The sequence below is a fragment of the Mytilus trossulus genome, chromosome 14, assembly GCF_036588685.1.
Source record: "Mytilus trossulus isolate FHL-02 chromosome 14, PNRI_Mtr1.1.1.hap1, whole genome shotgun sequence".
NCBI classification, from domain to species: domain Eukaryota; kingdom Metazoa; phylum Mollusca; class Bivalvia; order Mytilida; family Mytilidae; genus Mytilus; species Mytilus trossulus.
The window spans coordinates 53,137,918-53,162,829 of record NC_086386.1 but is presented as its reverse complement, the minus strand read 5'-3'; the positions used below and the strand labels follow the sequence as shown (position 1 = coordinate 53,162,829).

General features: G+C 31.1%; 1 protein-coding gene across 1 annotated transcript in view; it reads left to right on the top strand.

Annotated features, from left to right (window-relative positions):
* The first annotated feature begins 565 nt into the window (after positions 1–565).
* Positions 566–24,912, top strand: part of LOC134697876 (cadherin-related tumor suppressor-like) — an 83,647-nt gene continuing 59,300 nt past the window's right edge. The window contains exon 1 of the mRNA XM_063560163.1: positions 566–6,260. Within this exon, the coding sequence (XP_063416233.1) occupies positions 1,083–6,260 (5,178 nt within the window). The 5' untranslated portion in view covers positions 566–1,082. The remainder of the gene's footprint in view (positions 6,261–24,912) is intronic.

Sequence of the window (24,912 nt, the reverse complement as noted above, 5' to 3'; positions counted from 1 at the left end):
ACAGCCTGCATGAGTCTCAGTGTATAATGAAAAGCTTTCACACACCAAAAATGTTATTATTAGAAAATAAATAAATTTACCCTTCAAATTAAAAAAAAAATACTTAAAATTATTTTAACAGTTTTGTCTACAAAGAAAAGGAGAAACATAGATAATCTTGTAATTAGCGCCAATTTGTGTTAATCGTCTGTCTAAAAACAGCGAGTGATCATGACTGTCAAACAGTTAGTAATGATAATTTCATATTTTTGACAAATTATCCGATTTATTTTTACCTGGCATTCCATATTCATACGTAATCCGGTAATTGAATTCCTTCCATTCATACCTGAGTGGGGCTAGTAAGGGGATTGCTCAAAACAAAATTACTAAATAATTAAATTACAATCTTAATAATTGTAAATTATTTAAATTAAGACAAAGCTATTCCATAAATTTATTACTATACGATATTTTTGTAATTTCTTTGTGCAATTTTGCTAAAGTTTTGAAAATTCTACCAAACCTGTTTCCTTGGGGCGTAAAGCATCGACTTTTCAATCAAGTTAAAGGAGGCGTGGTTTATTCGTGACGTAGCGAGCATTTCGCACCGTTTGTTATGTTTGGAAGAAACATGGAAGTACACTAGAAGAACAATTTTCATTTTGATTGAAATAAGGATTTTATTAATTTGAACTTAATGTGAAAATGAAACAATAAGGAAAAAGGATTTATACAAATAATTAACTTCTTTATCATTCCGATAATTGTATCGTTTCAAAAGTGTGATACGTGAAAACTCAGGTAGCATGTTTGAACACAGGTGAGTGTCAGACAAAAATCACCTTTGTCAACAATCGGAGGTCGGAGCTGTGTATTATAGTTCTCAAAATGTGTACATTTCGCATTATAGGCTTACTACTAACAAACAGTAATAATTGTTAATTTGGAAAATGTGTCGTTTCGAGAGGAATTACATTACATGAAAACAAATACATGAAATACACGTGAAATGCGAAACATAATTTAGCATTGTGAGTACAAATTAGTGGAGAAAATTGATCAAAAAGAGGTTCTCAGGGAAAACATTATATTTTTGAAGCATGGCTTTAATAACGATATTCCATGCAACATGGAGAGAATTATTGACAACATTTTTAGTTATTTTACAAATATTATCTGTGACTTCTCAAGTGCCGGACCCTGGTGGGACACCAGAAATTACAACTGAAAATTATAATATTTCTGAAGAATTACCAATAGATTCGTTTGTAGGAACTTTACCAATTAAATCAGGATATCTATATCATATTCAAGACCAACAAAATTTATTTAAATTAAATGAAAATACAGGTAGGATTACTACAAATATTGTCATAGACAGAGAAAAACTTAAGCAAAACACAATAAGTTTTTTCGTAACTGGCTCATCATCATCAAATACTCAGCAGCACCCCATCAATGTTAGGGTTACGATTTTAGACAAAAATGACAATTCACCTACTTTTCCGCAACAAACAACATCGATTAGATTTTACGAAAATATACAAGGTGCTCAAGTACCGCTTACAACAGCCTCTGACAACGATTTTGGAGAGAACGGTAGAGTTTCAAACTATGCAATTATTTCAAGAGATGACGACAATAAGTTTGATGTTCTTTACGATCCTGATCAGTATGGTGAGGTATTAATTGTTAGAAACGTAGAAAAATTAAACCGAGAGGAACGATCTGTTTATCAGCTTAACGTTTCAGTGCAGGATCACGGAACACCTCCAAAATTTGGGTATTTACAGATTTCGATAAATGTAGACGATGTTAATGACAACCCACCAATATTTGATCAAAGTCAGTATAAAGCAACCATAAATGAAAGCGCCCCTATTGGTACACTTGTCATTCACGCTGCAGCGTCAGATGATGATATTGGAGTAAACAGCGACATAACTTACTCATTGTTGGATGACTCAAATCAATTCCAAATTGACCCTAAAACAGGAGAGATCCGAACAACCAAAACACCATTGTATTGTTATCAACGTTGTGATCGATCTGCTGGAGAATTAGAATGTGAACCCTATAGCTGTATTATAACCATTACGACTACAGATGGTGGCAGTCCTTCATTGTCAGGAAGAGCCTATGTATCTGTGAAAATTGTTGACGAAAACAACCATGCACCCACCATCTCAATAAAGCACTACCCAGATGCCTCAAAGCCTCATTCTACCGTTAGTGAAAATGAAAGTACACCAAACATTGTTGCCTTAGTAACAGTGACAGATGCTGATCCTGGAACAACAATTTCATCATTGTCAATTATATCAGGAAATGAAAAGGGACATTTTAAAATAATGTCAACACCCAACTTTAAGTACAGTTCTGTACAACTCATAGGAGTTCCTGATAGAGAGCGAATTAGTGTTTACAACTTAACAATTGAAGCCACAGACTCTGGAATTCCTCAAAAGTCTTCTTATGCATATTTGATAGTTTATGTTATCGATATAAATGATCACGTTCCTTGGTTTACAAAACTTGAATACAGGATAACACTTGGTGAAACATTACCTGTCGGTAGCTTTGTTGAAAGCTTAACAGCACATGACGAAGACTCGGGTCAAAATGCTGACTTGACCTATTCTGTTGTTACTGGGAATGAACGTGGATGGTTTAAATTAGACAAAAAGACGGGACTTCTCACAATAAAGGCAAAACTACATTACGAAATTGCTTCAGGTATTGTAATGAATGTATCAGTTCATGATGGTGGACCCAGTCCATTTTACAATTTTACACGAGTCGTAATAAACATTTTAGACGAAAATGATCAGGCACCAACTTTCTCCAGCTCAAGCTTCAATATCACACTAGATGAGAACAAAGCAGCAGGATTTGAAATTATAATGGCAACTGCAACTGATGTTGACTCTGGCATTAATGGGACAGTATCATATCACCTGCACGGCGATGTTCAACTTAGATATCCAAGTACATTTAGCATAGACACGAATAGTGGTAAACTTACAACGCTGAAGATGTTAGACAGAGAGGTCAAGTCATTTTATGAGATCAAAATCATAGCCAAAGACCAAGGACCACAACCTTTGTCCTCTACTGCAACAATAAATTTAAGAATTGCTGATCAGAATGATGAAAAGCCATCTTTTTATCCAGAAAAGTATTTTGTGAATTTTGATGAAAATCAACCAAGTGGTTCATTGGTTGTTCAAGTGACTGCTTTTGACCGAGACTACGGATCTAATGCTAAGATAACATACAGTTTTGTATCAAATGATCCAGCATTCGCTATTAACCCAGACACTGGTATTATTACGACAACACGAGTACTAAGCAGAAGTGTTCGAAATCAGTACACACTACAAGTGGTGGCAGTTGATCCTGATCCTTCGCATGTATCAAATGTTGGCACCGTTGAAATAGCCGTTTTCAATTCAATTGACATTGTTCCCGTTTTTCAAAGTCTGCCGTTCAATTTTTATGTTGATGAGGATTCTGGTACTGTATCAAATCCAACAACAAAAACAGTTGGCTCTGTCAGAGCAGTTGTGAATGGTAAAACTGTCAGATATGCCGTTGTAAATGGTGACACTGAAAAAATATTCAATATTGGACAGACAACAGGGGCCATAACTGCAGTGAAAAGAGTAGATCGGGAAATGAAATCAGAGTATTCGCTTACAATCGTTGCCTACACTGACAGTCGTAGCGCAGAAGTTGACGTACATATATCTATAAATGATGTTAATGACCATGCACCGAAATTTGAACTCATCAACAGTGAAGTTTTCATTGCGGAAAATTTACCGGAAGGAAATGAAGTATATCTTGCATCTGCAGTTGACCTAGATGCTGATATGAATTCTGTTATTACTTACTCTATAAATGACCCATCCTTTTCGAATCTATTTGAAATCAACAGAAATACAGGAATGATCATTCTAGCGAAATCTATCCAGAAACTGAACTTGGCGCAGAGATCTTTCCAGGTTACAATTACGGCGACTGATGGTGGATCTCAGCAACTTTCGTCATCACAGCAAATCACATTAGTCATCAAAGATGTAAATGATCATTCTCCGGTATTTTCACACACAAGTTATGCATACTCATTATACGAAACCACTTCAGTAAACGAACAATTCTTGGTGCTGCAAGCCGCTGATAGTGACTTTGGTGAGAATGCGAAAATAACATACAACATTACTCGAGGGAATGGTGATTCATCATTTGGAATTTTCCCCAGTGGTGCCCTATATGTTGCTAAACAACTAGACCGTGAAACGAGGGACCACTATCAACTGACTGTTGTTGCTACTGACAACGGTGCCGATCGGCGGAGTTCTGCTGTCAATGTGACAATAAACGTTTTGGACAACAATGACAACAAGCCTTTGTTTGTAAACACAACTTACTCAATGACAATCAAGGAAAATAGCCCAGCACACAGTGTTATTGGTTCAGTGAGTGCCACAGATGAAGACATCGGAAGGAATGCTGAAATTTCGTATTTCTTAGTGACTGGTCATGATAAATTTATGATGGACGTACAAACAGGTGAAATCAGAAGCTTGAAAGTTTTCGATAGAGAGAGCTTGATTGAAGACACTGGAAAAGATTCTTATACTATTGAGATTATGGCTACCGACAATGGAATCACAAAACTAAATGACAAAGCTACAGTTGAAATTCGTATCCTTGACGAGAATGATAACCCACCTATCTTTGACAACAATATCTACAGACCGAAAGTGAAAGAAAATTCGGCAAAGTATTCGCCTGTTGTGAAGGTGAGTGCAACTGACTTGGACAGTGGAGAAAATCAGGCATTGACATACTCAATATTATATGGAAATGAGGATGGACAGTTTGAAATAAATTCAGGAAGTGGACAGATTTCATTAGTTGGATTTGTGGACCGTGAGTCACAAGATAGTTATTCATTAAACATTTTGGCTACAGATTCTGGATCCATAACAAAAAATAGCGCAACTTGCACTGTTTCTATTACAATTTTAGATGTCAATGACAATTCACCACTTTTTGCACAGTCTGTGTATGAAGTCGTCTTGTCCGAATATACAGTTGTTGGAGATGAAATTATTCAGTTTGTTGCCACCGATACTGATCTTGGAATAAATGCTCAAATCACGTATTCTCTAACTGGAGGTGCTGGAACATTTGTAATAGACGCTAATACTGGGAAATTGTACTTGGATAAAGGATTAGATTATGAAACAAAACGTGAATATAAACTAAATGTATCTGCCTCTGACAAAGGAACACCAAAGGTTCTGCCAACATATGCTAGTCTAACAGTCAAAGTCAATGATGAGAATGACAATGTACCAACTTTCATAAATACGCCAAACGTGGCCTCAATTACGGAGAATGCAAATTCCTTTCAGTCCATCATGAAAGTAACAGCCCAGGATATTGACTCTGGTCTCAATGGGTCTGTGACCTATAGCATCATCAACCAGGAACCAGTTTCAAACATGTTCTCTATAGATTCAGAGCAAGGAAAAATTTCATTTTCTGGTTCTGATTTGGACAGGGAAAAGGTCTCTACGTATAGTTTGACTGTTGATGCATCAGACAAAGGCGTTGACATCACAAAGAGAAAATCGTCTGAAAAGACCATCATTATTAATGTCATCGATGAAAACGACAATGCACCTGTTTTCTTATCAACTAATGCTGTCACAGTAACGTACCCAACAAGTATTGGACAGTTTGCAACAATTAAGGCTGAGGACCCTGATGAAGGGAACAACGGTAGAGTTGTCTACACTTTGCTTACTCAAAATTCATATTTTAACCTTGACATTACATCTGGAGCATTGTCTGTTACATCTGCGTTACCAGCCTCACCGGGAACGTATACATTACGAGTGAAAGCATCTGATAATGGAATGACACCAAAATCGAAGGAAATGGATGTAAGAGTTATTCTAGTGCCGTCATCAGGAGTGGGACCAAGATTTGAAACCTCTTCGTATTTACTTCAAATTCCTGAGAATCAAAATATTGGAAAATCAATTAATCGCATTTACACCAGTCCGTATGCAAATGAGAAATTTTATATTACTAGAATTAGTACTAAAGGAAAAATTGGACAATTGTTTCAAATTGATGAAAATTCAGGAATATTTAGTGCCGCCATGCAATTGGATAGAGAGATTCATGGGAGTAATGTTAACGTTACTGTGTGTGCCATACAGAGTTCCCAGAGCAGTCCAAGAGCTAGCTGCACTGTGGTAAGTTTTATTAGCTTATTTTGTTTTATTTAAGAAAAGGATAATCTGTGTTAATTTGGTATGAATTTATAAATTGGGTGCATTAGTTTTGAATAATTAAAAAAAAAAAAGCCGATTGAATTAAGAGCATTGAATTCTTATTTTTATAATGAAAATCAAATTTTAAAACCTTGAATTTAAGTTTTTAACATATATATGCTTTTAAATCTGAATCACTTGAAACACAGGCATGTAACATGTATTTGAATTCTTTATTTGTTTTGACTTGCAAAAATTGTAGCAGAGATATACTTAACTTTAATTGGTGTCAAAGATGCCCCAATTAGATATTTAAAAATTATACTTATTTTAGCATATATATATATACATGATATATGCATGTACATATTCATATGCATGTGCTCAGCAACCAAGAAAATCCATGTTGGCACACTTTAATTATACATGTGATAAGCTTATGATTTTTTACTTGGTTCATTTATAAAATGTCACACGAATGTCCTAACAAGTTTTTCTATCCTTGAATACGTGTACATGTATGCTCATGTTTATAAAGCAAAAAAAATTATTGATCAGTACTATCAATAAAAAATTTGAACTGCAATGATCATGAATTGAAGACAGAATTAAATCTTATAAAATTAAGACAGTGGTTAGATATACATGTATATGACTTCTTGTAGCAACGTGATTACATTTTACAACACATGGCATGGTTAACATGGTTAAGAATATTTATTTGAGGAATGAAAAAAAAGAGAGTACTTGAAACTTTGCAACATAAATTTGGTATAAGGTTAAAAAATGGGAACATGTAAGCTGTTTTGCATTGCCTAAATCTTGTTTTTATCTTGAGCTGATCAGGGAACCTTCCAGACCCTTAGTTTAGGACATATATTATATTTGAATTCAGTAATTAAACTTGCTTTTCAGGTAAATCATAGTAGAATTTGCCTTACATTTTTGTACTGTTATTTCTCATTAGAATATGTGACAGAAGATAAAAATATTTTATAGGTCATTTGTGACATAACATGATTAATGTGAAATTCTTGTTTTCTTACAAATTTGTACAATTCTTGACCAAATTTAGCTGTAAGGCTCAAATATTACACAATTATAGACCAGTCACGCTTGAAAATAAACGAGGAAAACAAGTCATATAATTATAACAATTTTTCAATTTCTCCCCAAATATGTATAAGTACAGAAAAGTACAAGGTGTCACTTGTATTAGTAAGAAATTGATAGGTATGGTCATAAAATGTTTGGTCATTTATTGATAAATGACCATAGACATGAATTTATGACTCTGGCCATAAAAATGTATGATAAACATGATAAAATCAGTGGACATACCTATACAATATAACCCTCACTCATCTTAATAAATATCATGATCAATTATTTATTAGGGTCAGTTTATAAGCTATTTGAAATAGTCATAAATGGGACTATTTTAAATTTAAATAGATAATATAGACATGTATGTACTTATAAGAGTGTAAAAATTTGATCTAAAATCAATTAGTATTAAATTAAATCTTGTTTGTATTTAGCAATGTTGATTAGCTAAAAACACAAAGTTTCCTCAAAACAGATTAAATCTTGAATTCATTCTTCTTACCAGTAAATAAGCAAACCATTTCAGCTAAAAATGACCCAAAATTTTAAGTACCAGAGTGAGGAAAGTCTCAAACTGTCTTAAATTATTCTGACTACGTCTAAAATCAATGTTTTGCAAGATGTAAAAGTGGAGTAATTATTACTTGGATAATTAATACAAATTGCATGAAACAATAAAAAATAAAAGAAATCTGTTTAGCAGAAATACAATCTTGTTTTTTGAGATCCATAAGACAATATTTTTGACCAAACTTTCTGCTCCATTGACTGGTTGACTAATGAATCAATCACAATTAACTTTCATTATTTACATTTAACATGATCTTCATTCAATTGCCAGACAAGATTTTTGATGTAAATCATAAAATGTAATAAAATTGTAAAACCAAATATCAACCCTTTTCCCATGTCATGTATATAAATTATGTACTTTTAATACTGATACATTGTACATGTATTTTGATAGAAATGACACATTTTTTAAGATAAATTGTGACTTCCTTAACTTTTGACAAGACTGACATTAAATTGATCAAAGGAGTTTTTTTGTCTTTTGTATTAGAATACAAATATTGTGTATTTTCTTTATAGGATGGTCAATTTAGAATCAATCACCTTTGATTTAAGACATGTAAACTCCCTCGATTTATTATGAGACATGTAAAAACTCCCTTCGATCCCTAATGCTCCAAACATTGACTAACCTGCCCCTGACCCCTCCCCTCCCCCTTTTTTCAAAATCCTTGATCAGTACCTGGTATTTTTATATACAGGTATTTTGTAAAATTTATTGTACAAACTGTTTGTAACTAAACACATGAATACATGAAAAGCTTGCACACTATTTGCACATTTATATATGTAAAACAAATTGCACGACGATGCACAATTAAATAAAATACACATAGGTACCAGCTGGGCTTTACCTACATACCTTAATCTTATAAGATTTATATCTGCCCAGCAGAAAAAAACAACTAAACTGTTAACAGTAAATGTCTTCATCTTGATTTAAGTTTTGTGTCAGTAATTTGTACAAGTTGGCATTTTTGTCCATTTTTTGTTTAAATGTTTTTTTCTGGTATTTAGTTATTTAAATATCGTCTTGACATGTGATTGCATTATTATAACAGAGACAGTCACACCTTGGATCGTCTCTGCCAAACACAGTCGGAATTGAAAGATAAATCTTTATGAAACTAAAGATTTGAGTTAGTTTAAATGTTGAAAAAGTTTAAATCAACAACAAAGAGACGCAGTGCATTTGGCAGTTAACATGTAAATGTTGCACACTTAATACTAGAAACGTGCAGTTGATCAAAAAAGTTTCGTCTTATTACAAAAACGAAGTTTGATTAAGAAATGTGGCTGTCAGGTGTAATTTTTAAAATTCCAAAGATTGACAAGTTTATTTTTGTACTGAAACCCAAAATACTAGTTTTACATTTTTTGCTATATTAGTATACTTCGCTGTACATTTATTTGTGCTCTTGAAAATAAACTGAACTATCATTTGATTTTACATTTGTTAATTGCATGGAAGTAAAAGTTTAATGTATTGAGAATTGTGAAAAGGTAATGTAATATGAAATATAAAGTAAAAGGAGCATGAATGCACTTGTATAATTATAAAAGGTATTGAAACTTCTTTTTTCCATTATAAGCAGTTATCTCCCCTTAATACTGAGATAAAATCAATAGATTTTTCTAATTCATATCAAGAACAGATAAATATTATATTAAAAAAACAATATTTTTTGTTGCAATTCTTTTTCATTGAAGAAATATACATCATGTACTATAATTTGGGTGAAAAACCTTGTTGACACTCAGGTTGTAAAAAAAGGGGGATAGTGAGTGCACTAAAGTGATGGAATTTAGTAAAACAAATTATAAAGTATCGAAATTTAGATTTTTGCTTCAGTTATACATTTCTGTCTACTTTAAGAATATAACTAAAAAATATCTTTCACCATCAAAACTCTGGAGCTATATCTACATGTAATTGACAAATTGCACTAAAGCCAGGCCAGTGTCCAAGAGGATTAGCCAAATCAACTGTTTAGTCATAACTTGAATAGATTCAAGATTATGACACTTTTTGATCAATGTTAGTAGAATTTTGAAAGTTTGATTCAAATTTATCAGTACAATAGCGTAGAAATTATAGGTCTTTTCACTTACGCTGACAACCGAAATATTTTATCTCTTTTATATAGAAACTCAGTAGGTACTCTTTCAGTACCCTGGCCGTACTATTTACGAACAACATTACACCTAATGTTTATTTATCAATATGGAAAACAAATAACGGGGACATTTTTCCGTTTCCAGTTTATTAATGAATTAATCAAGAATGTATAATCCTTCCACAAGAGTTTTTCCTATTGAAGAAATATTTGTAATATCTTCAGACCCATAAGATGTCACTCATAAGATTTCTTTATTATTTTATGGAAGAAAAATCCATAATTATATTTCAAATTTATTACCATCTAATCAATATCTATAACAGTTTGTGTTAAATGTGTTATTTTTGTGGCCCATAAAAATTCTATAGGCAAAACTATTTATAAGGTATATGAAAAGCACTCTGTATGGATTTTTTTTTATTCAAAACTTATTTGTAATTTTAAACCCAACTAGTTGCATTTGAACTTTTGTTTAAAAGTGGCTTTTGATGATATAAACAGTGCACTTTAATATATATCCGTTTTAGCTCAATACATCAATTATCGACTAAAATTGGACTATATTTGTTTTCATAGAGGGGTTTAGGAGCTACCCTGAGTAACTTCTTGATTTTCTGTTTTTTTTTAAATTCACCACAAAGATTTTGAATCTGATAAATTTTAAAAGAGTATACGTTTTTTTTTTAAATTTTTTTTTTAAATTTGTATCAATTCAGTAAAATACAAGTTCATTTTCCACCAATATTGTGACCAGAATGACACGCTCTAAAGTACATTTGAAATAGACATGATAAAGTAGAAAATATACAATACAAATGGCCAAGATTTATAGATTCTGTTACACAATGGGTTAAGATTGGGTATGAGATCAGACTCCATAAATTATATGTCACATTTGTTAGGGGTCCATTTAATGTGTCCGTACATACCACGCTAGGTATCAAATCTTTTTATTTAACTTTAAATGACAAAATCGCATGACCACGATAAAATGCCACAAGAAAAAGACGAAGGTATGGGTTACATTAAAGTGACACCTATCTTTAAAAATTCTTTGTTTTGGGTGACTAAGTTCGTATTTTTCGTTTCATATTGTTCTTTTATCTTGTCATTGTGGACAAAAGCCTGTGTTTTGAAAAGGCCAGCCAGTTTGTCAAAATTGTATTGAGTCTTCCACCCGTTTGTCCCATGTTTGTCAGATTCGTAATTTGAAATATGAAATTGTCTTTGTTTACATTGTATGTTGGAACAATATTCACATGTTATTCACAGTGAATCGTTACCTGTTTATTACAACCCAATGTTACAAAAATAAAACCTGAAAACAAGATCTAGGGGGTTGCTTACAAGATATGCAGCTGTACTCGTTTAATTTAAAGTTCAGGGCAACATTGAAGTGCAATTTTGTTCGTTGCACGGTACGAGCACAAAGTGTCATTTAAAAATTGGAGAAGTTTAATTTGAAAGAGATGAATTGGGTTTTCATTTCTATTTACAACTCTGCTTGAGAAAACGTGGGGATCAAATGAAATATAAAATTTCTAGGTTAGATAAAAGAGTTTGATTGTTTTGCTCATGTACATGTACACCATTAAACATGATATCTTATTTGTTCTAGATATTTTCTCATCAAATATGGACTAAATCTTTTTTTGTTATTTCCATATTTATATTCAGATATTGTAGCAAATTGTAGTGGAATATATATATGATATGTTCAAATATAAATATAAATATATTAAACAAAATTATCAAGAAAGACAAAATGTGTTTTGGGGAAAATTTTATGCTCTCTTAATTTAACTCGCCAAGAAAATTACTTATCAACATAAAAGAAAGGAAAACCCTGGACATTTATTACCACTAATAAGTGGTCAAGTACTAAACAACTGCAATAAACAAAATGTAAATATACAATAAACAACAAGACTCATTAAATGATGGTCAGTAAACCTTAGTATACATATGTCCATTTCACAATAAGTGTAATCAACGTGTAGTGGGTAATATACATGTAATTGACATTAATCAGTTTACCACAATAAAGTGTGGACATATTATGTTAATTGTTATGACCGAAACCTTCAGGTATGAACTACCAGACATGTTTATTTCGGTGTCGTCCGTTTCATATGTTGTTAATTTTGAGTTATGCATGGGGGTTAAAACAGTATTTGATTGTCCTAATTTGTATTAGACTGATAAGGTACATGTAGAGTAACAAAGTTACAGGTCTACCAATATACATTCTCCAAATAAATATATTGACCAAAAAGAAAATATTTTTTACCATAAACTTTAAAGGGAAACCATTTTTGAAAGTAAAATTAGTTTAGCCTCACCCAAGACTTAAAAATAACATGGTCCAGTTTAAGAAAGTGCAAAATTGTATGAATGAAAAGATTTTGTCAATGTAGAACTTTCTTTTGAAATGAAAGAAAAACTTTTTAAGTATTGAATGATGTACACAAAATGTGGTATGATGTCAAATGAAGGTGTGCATGTCCTATACTGTGACTTTACAAATGTTTGTTTATAGTACATTCAAACATATTTTCAAGTACATTAAGGTATAAAGATTGATACAAAAATTAAGAAAATCTTTTTACACATGTTGTCAAGTGCTAACTTAAAAACATTCAAGTGATTTCACCTTCGGTAATTTCTTAAAAGGGTCTGAAAGTGCTGGTTACGCCTTTGACGAATGTTTGATGGAACGTAATGCAAAAGTTTTTTTTGTTTTGTTTACAAGGTGTGGTGTGAGTCTTAACTTTAAACAAGATAGATCTATCTTTCTATTCATTAAGTTCAGGGTTAAAGTGATAGGTATGATATGTTTTCGTCTCATCGGAAGTGATTGAGAAAATTGTAGGACGTTTAAAAAGGTTTTTTTTCACCAGGCTTTTCTGCTTTCCCCACCAATAAAAACTGGTTGCCATGAAAATAGCCCAAAAGTGGCTTTAAAACACCAACAATTAACATGTTTAATCAATTTCTGATTTTTTTTAATTTTTAACTGAATTGACATATTTAAATATATATAGCCACTAATTTCCCATTATACCCACTTATATATCCACGAAAATTGTTATCCAACTAATATAAATAAATCCACAGTATACAGAATTATAATGTATCAGAATTGAAATTATGTTTAATTTATACTGACCTATATACATTAATTATTTAATTGAATTTTACCAATTTCAGAAATACAACTTGTATTATGACACACCTATTGTTAACGGAGTTGTTCTAGTTCATTCTTTTGTTCAAATTTTTTAATCCATGCATATATTTTGTTAAAATATCATGGTGAAGTGGTCAACAATCGGCCTGTATAAAAATAAACTCTATACAAAAGTTGGACGTGTCATTTCATTTCAATAGAATAACCCTCTAGTTAACCTGTACTGGGTTTTAAATTTGTTTATAGCAGAATAATGGCTAAATCCCAAACAAAAATGTATCATTAAGGATGTACTGAACTCCGTCTTAAGTCTTTTGAAAAGATATAAAATCCTGTGATTATTGTGTTACTCCGATGGAATAGAATGGAATGTCATTTCAAGGGGAGCCGCCATTATGCCGGACAGTTTTATTGAAGTGAATAAATTGTAATCGTTTTAATCATGACCTGATGTCATTGATTATTCTGTGTACCTGGGCAGGTGTGTTAAATCTGGTTTCCTTTTGTCTGATGACAAAACAAATAAATCGCTGGTTTGAAATTTTAAGGTGTACTAATCAAAGGGGAAAAATTTAGGAGTGATTCATCCATGTATATTTCGGTTCTATTTTTATGTTAATGAAAAAAAGGGGGACCAATATATTTGTTCAATTTTAAAACAAATTTTAAAATATTTTGAAAAATTCAATAAACATATGTACATTTATTTGATACCATCACCTTGTGTCAATTAAAATCAGAATTTAACAAACAATTAAAGACTTGAAACAAATAATTAAGACTTGAAAGATAGGGTAAAGTCAGAGGAAAATAATCTTATGTGGAATTCTAATAATGAAACAAAAATATTTCTACATTGATAAGTTCAGCTGTCTGTCAAATAATTATCTTAATGAGATATCGTTAGAATTAAGACATGATAATATAATTCAATATTTAAATATTTATATTAAGCAATTTAGGGCTACTTATAATTTAATTTTCTGATGTTCTGTCCATTCTCCAGTTGCAAAACCACAAAACATGAAAGCACATTATGAAACTTAAAGTGGAGATAACTCTGTAATCTAAATATTTGCTGACCAATTATCTTATACAGTCTTGACTATTTGGCTACAGTTAAATTTAACTTTTTGATAGAAGTCTGGCTATTGTTTGTTCTAGGTCCAACAAAAGAATGCGATTACAAACTTAAATACATTTATTTCACTTCAAAGTAGCTTTGTGCCTAATGTTTACCCGACTGATTTTGGGCTTGGGCTATGCAGTGTGTTTTTATTTTGTCTATTATGGGCTATATTAATAAAGCATGTAAAGAAATGATAACATGTTGTGGGTGGGTTGTTAGGGTTTTTATACTAAGCTTAAATTTTAGCTGACCTCAGATAGTATATAATGAATCAATTCATTAAAAACCTTATTGAAAGGCCTGGTATTAGTACTCACAAGTATACTGTTTTTTTGTTATTTTGAATACAATAAGAAATCCCTTTATAGATGAAAGAATAAAAATCCTTCCAGAAGTTTTGATGCCATGTTAAAAAACTTTTTATCATTTCAAATATAAGAAGATTGCCATAGAGAAAACATTTTACAGATGAAATAGAAAGTTAGCAAAGTTCTATAGGTCACTGTAGAATCATAGATGAAATACCCATAGATAAGGTTTGCCTGTCTAAGCTTCAAAGGTTTCTATTTGCGTTGTGGGTATAACATCTATGGTAGAACTTTCAACAATGAGCAAACCCGCACTAGCTGCATTATCAAGCGTATTCATTAAACCTCTATGGTAACAAAAGTTTCATTAAAATTAGAAAGTTGTCTTGTTTTGATAAACATGAACCATGTGCATGAAGTTATATTTAATACTATGAATTTTGAATAAGGACTCTGCATTGGAAGTTGTCATTTCTCTGTTACAACATTGATAGCCAAGCTTTAATTTTTAGGCAAACAATTATATACTGCTTTACACCATTACACGTTAGTCTCAGATTCCATTTTGTATTACAAAATAAATTCTTCTCTATGCATAACATATCAAAATCTAATTAGATAGCAAAAACATTGTATTTTGATAGCAAAAGTAAATATTATGAGAAAAATGTTAAAATCATTAGCCAGACACCTTGTGCAGCCAAGAATGTGGTTCCTATGTGAAAGTATAGCTTTATTTGAAGGCTGGGGAAAACATCATTAAGAGAAGTTTTTATTGCATGTTAATTTCTTAGAGGGTAATAAGGTACTTAGTTATCTTAAGAGCTAAGGACTGTAAATCAATATGAACAAGTGCAGAATTTACAAAGAGGAGGGGGGTAATGTTGAAAAATATTTGTAAAAGGTTTTAAGTCAAATGTTAGATATTATTTTGTCAAATTACAAAATAACAAGTGCAGAACTTATAGAGAGGAAAAGGGGGGGGGGAGGGGGGGGGGGGGGGGGGGGGGTAATGTTGAAATGAATTTGGAAAGTTTTTAGGTCAAATGTTAGATATTATTTTGTCAAATTAGAAAATAACAAGTGTAGAATTTATAGAGAGGAGGGGGTAATATTGAAATGAATTTGTAAACATTTTTAAGCCAAATGTTTGATATTATTTTGTCAAATTATAAAATAACAAGTGCAGAACTTATAGAGAGGAGGGGGGTAATGTTGAAATGAATTTGTAGAAGGTCAAATGTAATAGATATTATTTTGTCAAATTAGAAAATAACAAGTGTAGAATTTATAGAGAGGAGGGGGTATGTTGAAATGAATTTGTGAAAACGTTTTAAGCCAATGTAAGAATCTATTTTGTCAAATGTATAAAATATTATTTACACAACAATGAACAAGTTTAAAATTTAAGAAAGGTATCCTTGAAAAAGTAAATATTTTAAAAGTTTAATAGGCAAATTTGTAATTCAAAAATGAAATCTAATTTGGGTTTCCTTTGAGAGGTATTCAAGACTAATGAAAATTTCTTTAGCATACAGAATAGGAAAAATGAAAGGCATCTATTATATAATTTAGACATGTTAGAAGAAATTAATTCCGTACCAATGGAAACTAATGCAAAATTTCCAGTCACGGAGCGAAGATGGGATTTGAATTGTTCACCGAGATGTAAACACCCTCATTACAGAGATTTAAATTTGATGTTTTGTACAGATTTATTCGAACATGGGACTCCTAGTCTGGGTAGAAAAGAGCGGATCAGATACTTATTTTTTAATATTTTATATCAAAAAGGTCTGATGATTATAAAAGTCTCGGGCCATTGATCAAAGCTTGGAATGAATATGAAATAATCATTGACTTCAAACCATAGAATTTATTACTTTTTATGCTTCTATAATGACAAATATTTTACAAAACGGAAGACGTTTACCTTTTGAGAACGGTGCAAAAGAGAATTTTGTTTGTTATTACACAGTTATAAAACGAAATATTTTTATACATGTTTATAGAGGTCACCATGAGAGAATGTTTTTTGTTGGGGTTCTGCATACTTATTTTTTGCAGTTATGCCCCTTGTAAATTAGAGAAATGCATGTCTATTTGTTTGGTTGATGACTTGAATGACTTTGAAGTTGACCTCTAGTTGCCTTTGAAGACATATTTTTTTATGTTGGGTTACATTATCTAGATGAATTTACCCCACTGTCAACCCAAACTAATACATTATTTTATTTTTCTGTTAAAATTAGAAAGAAAAAATATTGAAATTTGTTTTGCATGTATACTATAAATGTTACATGTAAGAGAAAAACATTTTCCCTAGTGCATTAATTTACCAATATGCAGTTACTTTTCTGCTGATGTATTTTTATGGATTTCGACAAATGTATATATTTACCTAGGCATGTGTTCACATCAGTATGAAAATTTTTAACCAGTGACATCATTTATTCTGACATTTATAATTTACAAATATACATCTTCATAATTGTATAATTGTTTACAACAAGCTATTGTCTTTGTTTGTTTGTTAACTTCAGTTGTAAACATCTGTCTTGGGAATGAAGAAAATGTAGGAAATTTATTTTATGAAAGATGAAATGTAATGATGATGTAAGCAGAAATGTACATCATAATAAGTTATCTTGTCTCATGAAATGTACATCTGGCCAAAAGAAGATTCTTTTCATGATTTTTTTTCTGGTTTAAACATCTGGTAGACTATGTTTCATTATTTTTGTCTAACAATGCATTCATACCTCATGACTAAATATTGCTATTGCTTTGGTACATGTATACATAGAGAAGAAGATGTGGTATGAGCACCAATGTGACAACTCTCCATCCTAGTCACAGTCCCTATTTTATAGTCTGGAACTTAATTCATCATGTAAAATTTTTTAACAAAGGGGTAAATTATAAAAATCCATTCCCCCTCCCCCCCTTTTTTAATTTTTTTTTTAAGTTTATAGAATGTAGTTAACAATTGGAAACATAACAATTCACCAATTCAGCTTGTTTTTCACTAGTCCAAATGAACTTCAATCAAGTGTATAAAATTGTTCTCTTTGATCTTTTCAATATGATTGCCCATAAAACAATTTTCTCTCATCAATATCAATTCTAAAACATCCCTGCAAATTACTCCTGACTATTTATCTATAATAAAGCCTGAATAATTGATGGTTTTACATATAGGTGGCTGTATTGGAGATTTTATCATATGATTTCTGGTCAGATTTTTTTAAAGGCCATTGTCCTTCCAACATAACTTTTTGAAACAGATGGCTGAGTGGAAAAAATAAAGAGGTTAAAAATCTGTATTAAAATAAGAAAATACCAAGCGCTATATTGAAATCATTATTTAATGATTATTCTTAAGTTAAATATCATCAAAATGACAACAGCTTTATAATGCATTGCTAAGTTAAAACGGGGCTCATTGCTTTAATGTCAAGTATTGTTTTTTTTTTCATAAGGAAAATAAATGTATGACAATTGTTGACCGGGTTGATTCAGTAATTCAGTTTCCTCCCTCTTAAATTATTAAGCATGCCCACTGAGACTTAGCTAGCTCCCTCTTAAATTATTAAGCATGCCCACTGAGACTTAGCTAGCTCTCTTAAGTAATGATATCTGAACCCAATATTCAGCTTGAAGGTCTATACAATAAGTGACTTTCCCATATATTTCTCTGTGTTGAATACCTTACTTTGACCTATATATCATGGTTTGCTTTTACAAACTGTGACTTGGATGCTGAATTGTCTCATTGGCACTCATACCACATCTTCTTATATATATATATATAGATATATGCAAGTACAAACACAATTTCTGATTGACAACTTTTATCACTTAAAACAGACTTTGTACCCATGCAGAAGGAAGCATTAATAAATTCAGATGTGTGATGCATTGTTTTATCAGGTGCTTTAATAAATGGCAGCATCCAGGGTCATCAGGTTTATTATGTTTTATTAAAAAAACATTAACTTGACAACCAAATGATTTCACCAAAAAATAAGATACCTATAAGTTTAGTGACCTCAGAACTGGCTGCCTGTCATAACCTGTCTTCTAAGTATTTACAAGTTTCCTCATCATAAAAATTATCTTTTTTTAAAGACTGCTAGATAACAGAGTGCCAACTGAAGTGCAGTGCAGTACAGATTTTTTGCACGAGGACTCAGGAATTAAGTTCAAGTTAATCAAAGGTTGATTTAGGGGGCCTCTCAATACAAGTCTCATAAGTTAGTCCCTGATATGAAATTTTCTGGATCTGCCATGGCCACTGTTAAATGATAACTGCAGACTGTACAAACATATATTTTATATTCAAACCCTTTATTTTCATGTTAATTATGTAGGGAGTATTTTATGTTTATCATATTACCTTATATCTTCACACAATTTATAAAATCAAAATTTATTTAAAAGGTTAATCATTTATACTTATCATGTTTGTAAGTACACAATATATATAGCTTGAAATTTTTTATCATAAATTTTAAAATTTGTTTATGAGATATAAGTAACTAACATAACAAGCTTGTAATCTACTGTCTAGAGTACACTACAAATATTGTGGCATTTATGATTGTTACCTGTTCTTATACCTAATCTAATTGTACTTGGGTGACAAATTTATGAGTTTTAAAATTTTTATGTTGTTGATAATTTCAAAAGAATGTTTATGATCATGTAAAAATATCAGCCTGTTGTCATAAAAGAAAAAAAAAATACCCATCAGAACTTCAATTGTTTAATTTGATAGAGTTCTTGGTGATCTCCTTGTCTTAAAGAGATTTTGACCAATCAAACGCACCCATGACACCACCTGTTGTCCATGGTAAAATTGTTTAAAATTAGTATACTTGAAAATATTAATGGGCTTTATATCTTTTTAGTATCTCTTTAAATGTAAATCACATTTCATATTTATGATATGTTTTCCTTTAGATTTTATCAAATATTTTTAATAATAGATTTTGTCTAGAGATTAAAAACAAAAAAAGATGTTGAACTGGAAAATTTTAAAAGATTATGCAAATTCGAAATTATATTCTATCTCTTTCAAATCTGATAAGCATGTTAGTAAAGGATATAAAATGATATGGTATGATTTTCAAATATTTATTTTTTGCATGTCAGCAATGAAATTAAAGAGGTGAAGCTGAGGGATTTAATATATACTGTAATATGATAATTTTGTACATACGCGCATACAATATTAATGTTTTGAAATTTAAACATAAAAGAATTGTTGGTGTACTGAGTTTGTATATTTGATTTTTAATGGTTTTAAAATCTGCTTCAAACAATAAAGATGGCTTCACTTGGTCCGAACTTATCTTGGAAATCCATCAATGTTTACTTTATTAAAAGTTTTACCTACCCCTATCAATTTTGGGACCCTATTAAATTGCATAATATTATTTAGTCAATTTTTTTCATAGTCTTTCAATATAAAACATGTTTATCCTTAATTTATTAAAATATCTTATGAATATGCCAAATTAATAATTGTAGGGATTTAAGATTCTCAATTTTTATGATTTTCCCGTCTCCTGTATACATTAAAATATACTCTTCGTCATTCACTTTTGTCATTTGGAACCTAACCTGTACTTGTTCATTAAAATGTGATTCAAGTTTTAAACCTCATAAAGTGCATTTTTTTAACTCTTATATAGTTAAACCTTGCAAGTTAAAATTCAAATATTTTATTCCTAAGAAAATCAATTGAAGGAAGAAGAAATGAAGTCCACAACTATCTTTACATTAAGGTTAATTATTTTTTGTATTGGTTATTTTAATTAAGGTTGCCAAGTACACTATTCACCTGTTTATTTGTCCCTTTGTCAGTTTAAAACATGATATGATAATTAAACTCAATTTTCATCATGCTTCTTAATGCTTCAGAGTAATTATTAAATTCCTTTGGAATTTCCTATTATGAAAGGGACACTGCACAATCTGAAATAGACATACAAGTGGTTTAATTAAATTGATATTATTATTGGAGCTGTTTTGACCTGTTTATAGCACAATTGTATGTACATCTAAACATAGTTTGGAAGTATTTTTTAAATATATACCAAGAGAAGAGAATAAGCTTGAAAAAAAGGGGGAGGGTCCAACTTTTTTGCTTAATCCCCTTCTCTGATCTGACAGTATTTGAAGAGTGTTCTGTTATTAAGGTAAATTTTATTTTCTAATTCAAAATAATCTTGTATATATACCAAATGATTTATTTAGAGACTAATAATTTCAGAAATAAAGGGGGAGGGTCCAACCTCCAATCCCCCTTCTCTGGTCTGACAGTATTTTTAGAGTGTCCTAGCTGTTATAAAGGTATATCTTATTTCCTACTGTTTAAAAGTACAATAATCATGCAGGAACAATGATTATAAGATGTAAAACAAATCAGTCATTTCAACACCCACACATTTCCTAATGATTCTCAAATGATATTGTCCCTTTGACACACTACCAAGATATTTCGTAAATTAGTGGTTGAATTTGCAGCATCTTATTGCAATCCTGCACTAAAAAACATAATTTTATGTTATTTGAGAAAAACAAATCACAGCTGGAAGTTGAACAGGAAAAGTAACCCATTCATTGTGTGCAGCGATACAAATATTAGCTGTGACACATTTTGAATGACAATGAAATAAAATATTGAATAGTTTAAATCAGTTGGCATACAATGCTGCAAACTCCGCCACCTGTTAAAAAAGTATGTAATTTTGTAACCAGAAAAGGCGAGAAAAGTCAATATTTATGTCCCAAGATGTCAACCTATTAATTGAGTGGATTACTAGATTATAATTCCCTTAATAAATTATCATTTGACACTCCTGATACATTGATTTATCAATTTATTAATTATCATTATAGGCCTGTGGGGCTGGATGATTGTAATCAATAGATGAATTATATTAATTTTGATAACCTTTAATCTGAATCAGAAAAATGTATGACTTATTGCCACATTGAAGCGATTAATCCATCGATAATAATGTCTAAATACAGCAAAAAAAACATTACCCACAATGTTGTTTTTGAAAAAAGAAATGTATTTCAATATGGTAAACAAGAATACTTATTTATAAAAAAGATTTTTTACATTTAGGGAACTTTGAATCATAAAAAGATGGCGGATCAAATTTCCGTTCATGTCTCCCTAAACTTTTGTTAACTCTGGAATTAATTAAGCTTGATGTATTGTTAAAAGATACTTCTTGTATGTTTTTGACCCTGAAGTTGACCAGAGTGTCAGTCCACTGATGTCTTGGACTCTTGGCAAATTATTTGTGTCCTCCCTGTCTGGTACATATGGGATGTTAACAAAAAACTATTGCAGACTAAACATCATTGAAATTTAAGCAGGCCACCAGAAACACTTAAACACATTTTAAAGTAGACACTTTAACCTTGTGTAAATAAGCAATTTTCTAAACCTAACAATAACATGAATAATTTGCAAGTAAATGTTAATTTGTAAAGTTTGATGAAAGAATTCTTTATATTGGATAATTACATGTATCAGAGATGGTTTATGGACCATTTTATGTGTTCTAATCCATTGCTTACCTTTGAACTGGGCTTGCTTAATAAAAGGCAATTTTATGTGAGGTTGTAAAAACTTTTTACAGGTATTTTGAAGCATATGTGTTCTTATTATTTTACTATCAATTTTTATTAGAGAAAGAAAACTTTTATGGGGGTATTTTTAACACTACATTATCACAAAATGGTCTTTTATTATTTTATCTTAATAACAATCTAGGGGATCTTAATAAATAAGTAAAATGGTCTGACAGGGTGAGATTTTGGAAAGTTAAACTTCTACAAATTTTCTTCCATTTGAATTCAGTATGAAGAGACAATTTTAAAAGGACAAGAGTTTTTTTTTGTAGAAAGCTAGTTTATTTGAAGTCTTTGAAATATTGGCCAGAATGACACTAGTTTTATAAATTATCTTGACTCAGCAAAAAATTATGACATATTGAAGTTCCAATTGTCCAATCACTGTGGCCCAAATTCTTTGTGCTGGGTGAAGCTGTTAGGCTTTAACTATTTTTGAAAGAAATTGAACTGGTAACCAGGACTGACAGAGGATTAAGACACAACTTCAAATAAAAACTTAACAGAAATTTAATAAACACATTATTTAGTCTTTTTCATGTCTCTTTTATCATAAGTATCAGGATGACCTAGTCCTAATTCATGTTTTTAAAGGTGACTGTTTGTATAGGTGTTTTATTGTAGATTCAGTTTTAACATATATATTTTTGTGACAAACTGAAAGGAATTTGTATATTTTTGGTACACTTATTTATATATTCAAGGCCAAATTCCTGAAACAGCTTAAAATGAATCAGATCACAGGCCCATCAATAAGGGTCTTTAAGTAGACAATGCCCCAAACCCCCTTACTATATGTAGACAAACAACAGACAAAATAATAGGAAATTGTTCATACAATATCATGTGCATGAAGACCCATGTTTCTGAGCAGTGTGCCCAAAGTGTTTGGAAATTTTATTACTGGATCTGCCTCATTGGTTGAGTAAAAAGTTGTTTATTGCAGTAAACAGTTTGACTTCAGTAAATGGAAGTATGTTGTAATGATTTATAAGTTCTTAATTAATTCATGCTTGTTTCAATTTCTCCAAATCCTTGTTCCTCAATACACTTTGATCAGATAATCAGGGCGATTTTGCAGTCTTATCAAAGTTTTATGTTACAACTCCTGTTGGTTCATATTTGTCTGTCCTCAGATAATGCATTCCTCAATGCACTTTGAGATGGCAATTACAGCTTAAGTAAATTCCGTTTGATTGAGCTTTGTCTGTCCATCAGACTGCAGAATTCAATGATCTGAATTGTCTGCTGCAGCAAGAATTGATACAAACTAATTAGTAGAATCGCTCAGACAACATCAGTTTTTTAGACAAAGATGAATGGAGTTATGGAGGTCAAGAAAAATTCATCAATCATTTTAAATTATTTGATCTTCTCTCACAACAAAAGAGTATGAGAAAGATGTGTATCTGCATGTTCAGGAATGAGATTTTGGCAGATTTTATTTGCTGAATGATTAATTTGTACAATAGATAATTTCCCTCATGAACCATAATTTCTGAATATTAGCTGAATGTGGCTGAAATTTTCTGAATTTTGGCTGAAATGTGTCTTAGAACAAATCAGGTGTCTGAATCCTGTCTGACCTGTTTATTGATGGTGTCTGAATATTGTCTTATAGTTCTGAATTTTGTCTGAATACTTCTTATTTAGTCAGAAAAAGTTTCAGACATATTCAGAACTTCTGAATACTGTCTTATTTGTCTGAATTATTAAGAAACAGCAGTAAAATCAATTCAGAAACCAAAAATTAATTAAATACACCCCTAAATATCTGAATATTGTCTGAATTATTCTTAATCATTCAGATATTATATAATAAGTCAGACAAAATTCAGAAAATTGGAAATAAGTAAATTCTAATATATAGATCTGAATATTGTCTGAATTTTTTAAAATCATTCAGAAGTTATGTCAGACAAAAGTCAGAAAACTGGAAATAAGTAAATTATAATCTCATAGAAATGAATTTTGTCTGATTTTTTCTAAATCATTCAGAAGTTAGACAAAATTCAGAAAACTAGAAATAAGTCATAGATCTGAATTACACTGAGTTATTTAATTTTAACACATAAAAGGAATGTCTGAATGTTATGTGAATAAGTTTCACCAACAAAACTACATAAAATAAAATATTTTGAAAATGTACAAATAACAGCAAGAATTAATTTCCCTGATTACAAAAATTTAGAAATCCTTCATCTGGCTCATCAACATAAAAGTGCAAGAATCTTACAGTGTTTTCCCAAGGCAATATAGCTACTGACCTTATTTTTGAGGTGGGATAGGAGGGGTCCTAATCCCGAAATCCCGGACTTAAAAAACGAAATCCCATAATCCCGACGTCCCGAAATCCCCAAAAAGAATTCCCTAATCCCGAAAGAGTGAATCCCGAAATCCTGAGCTTAAAAACAGCTGATCCCGGGGTAATAATAATCCCCCCTATTTTTCATCTAACATTTTGGGATGACCGTGAATGCAGTTACAGTCATCAGTTTAAACCCATTGATATATAACTATGAAATACTTTGGAAAACCAAGTGTACAT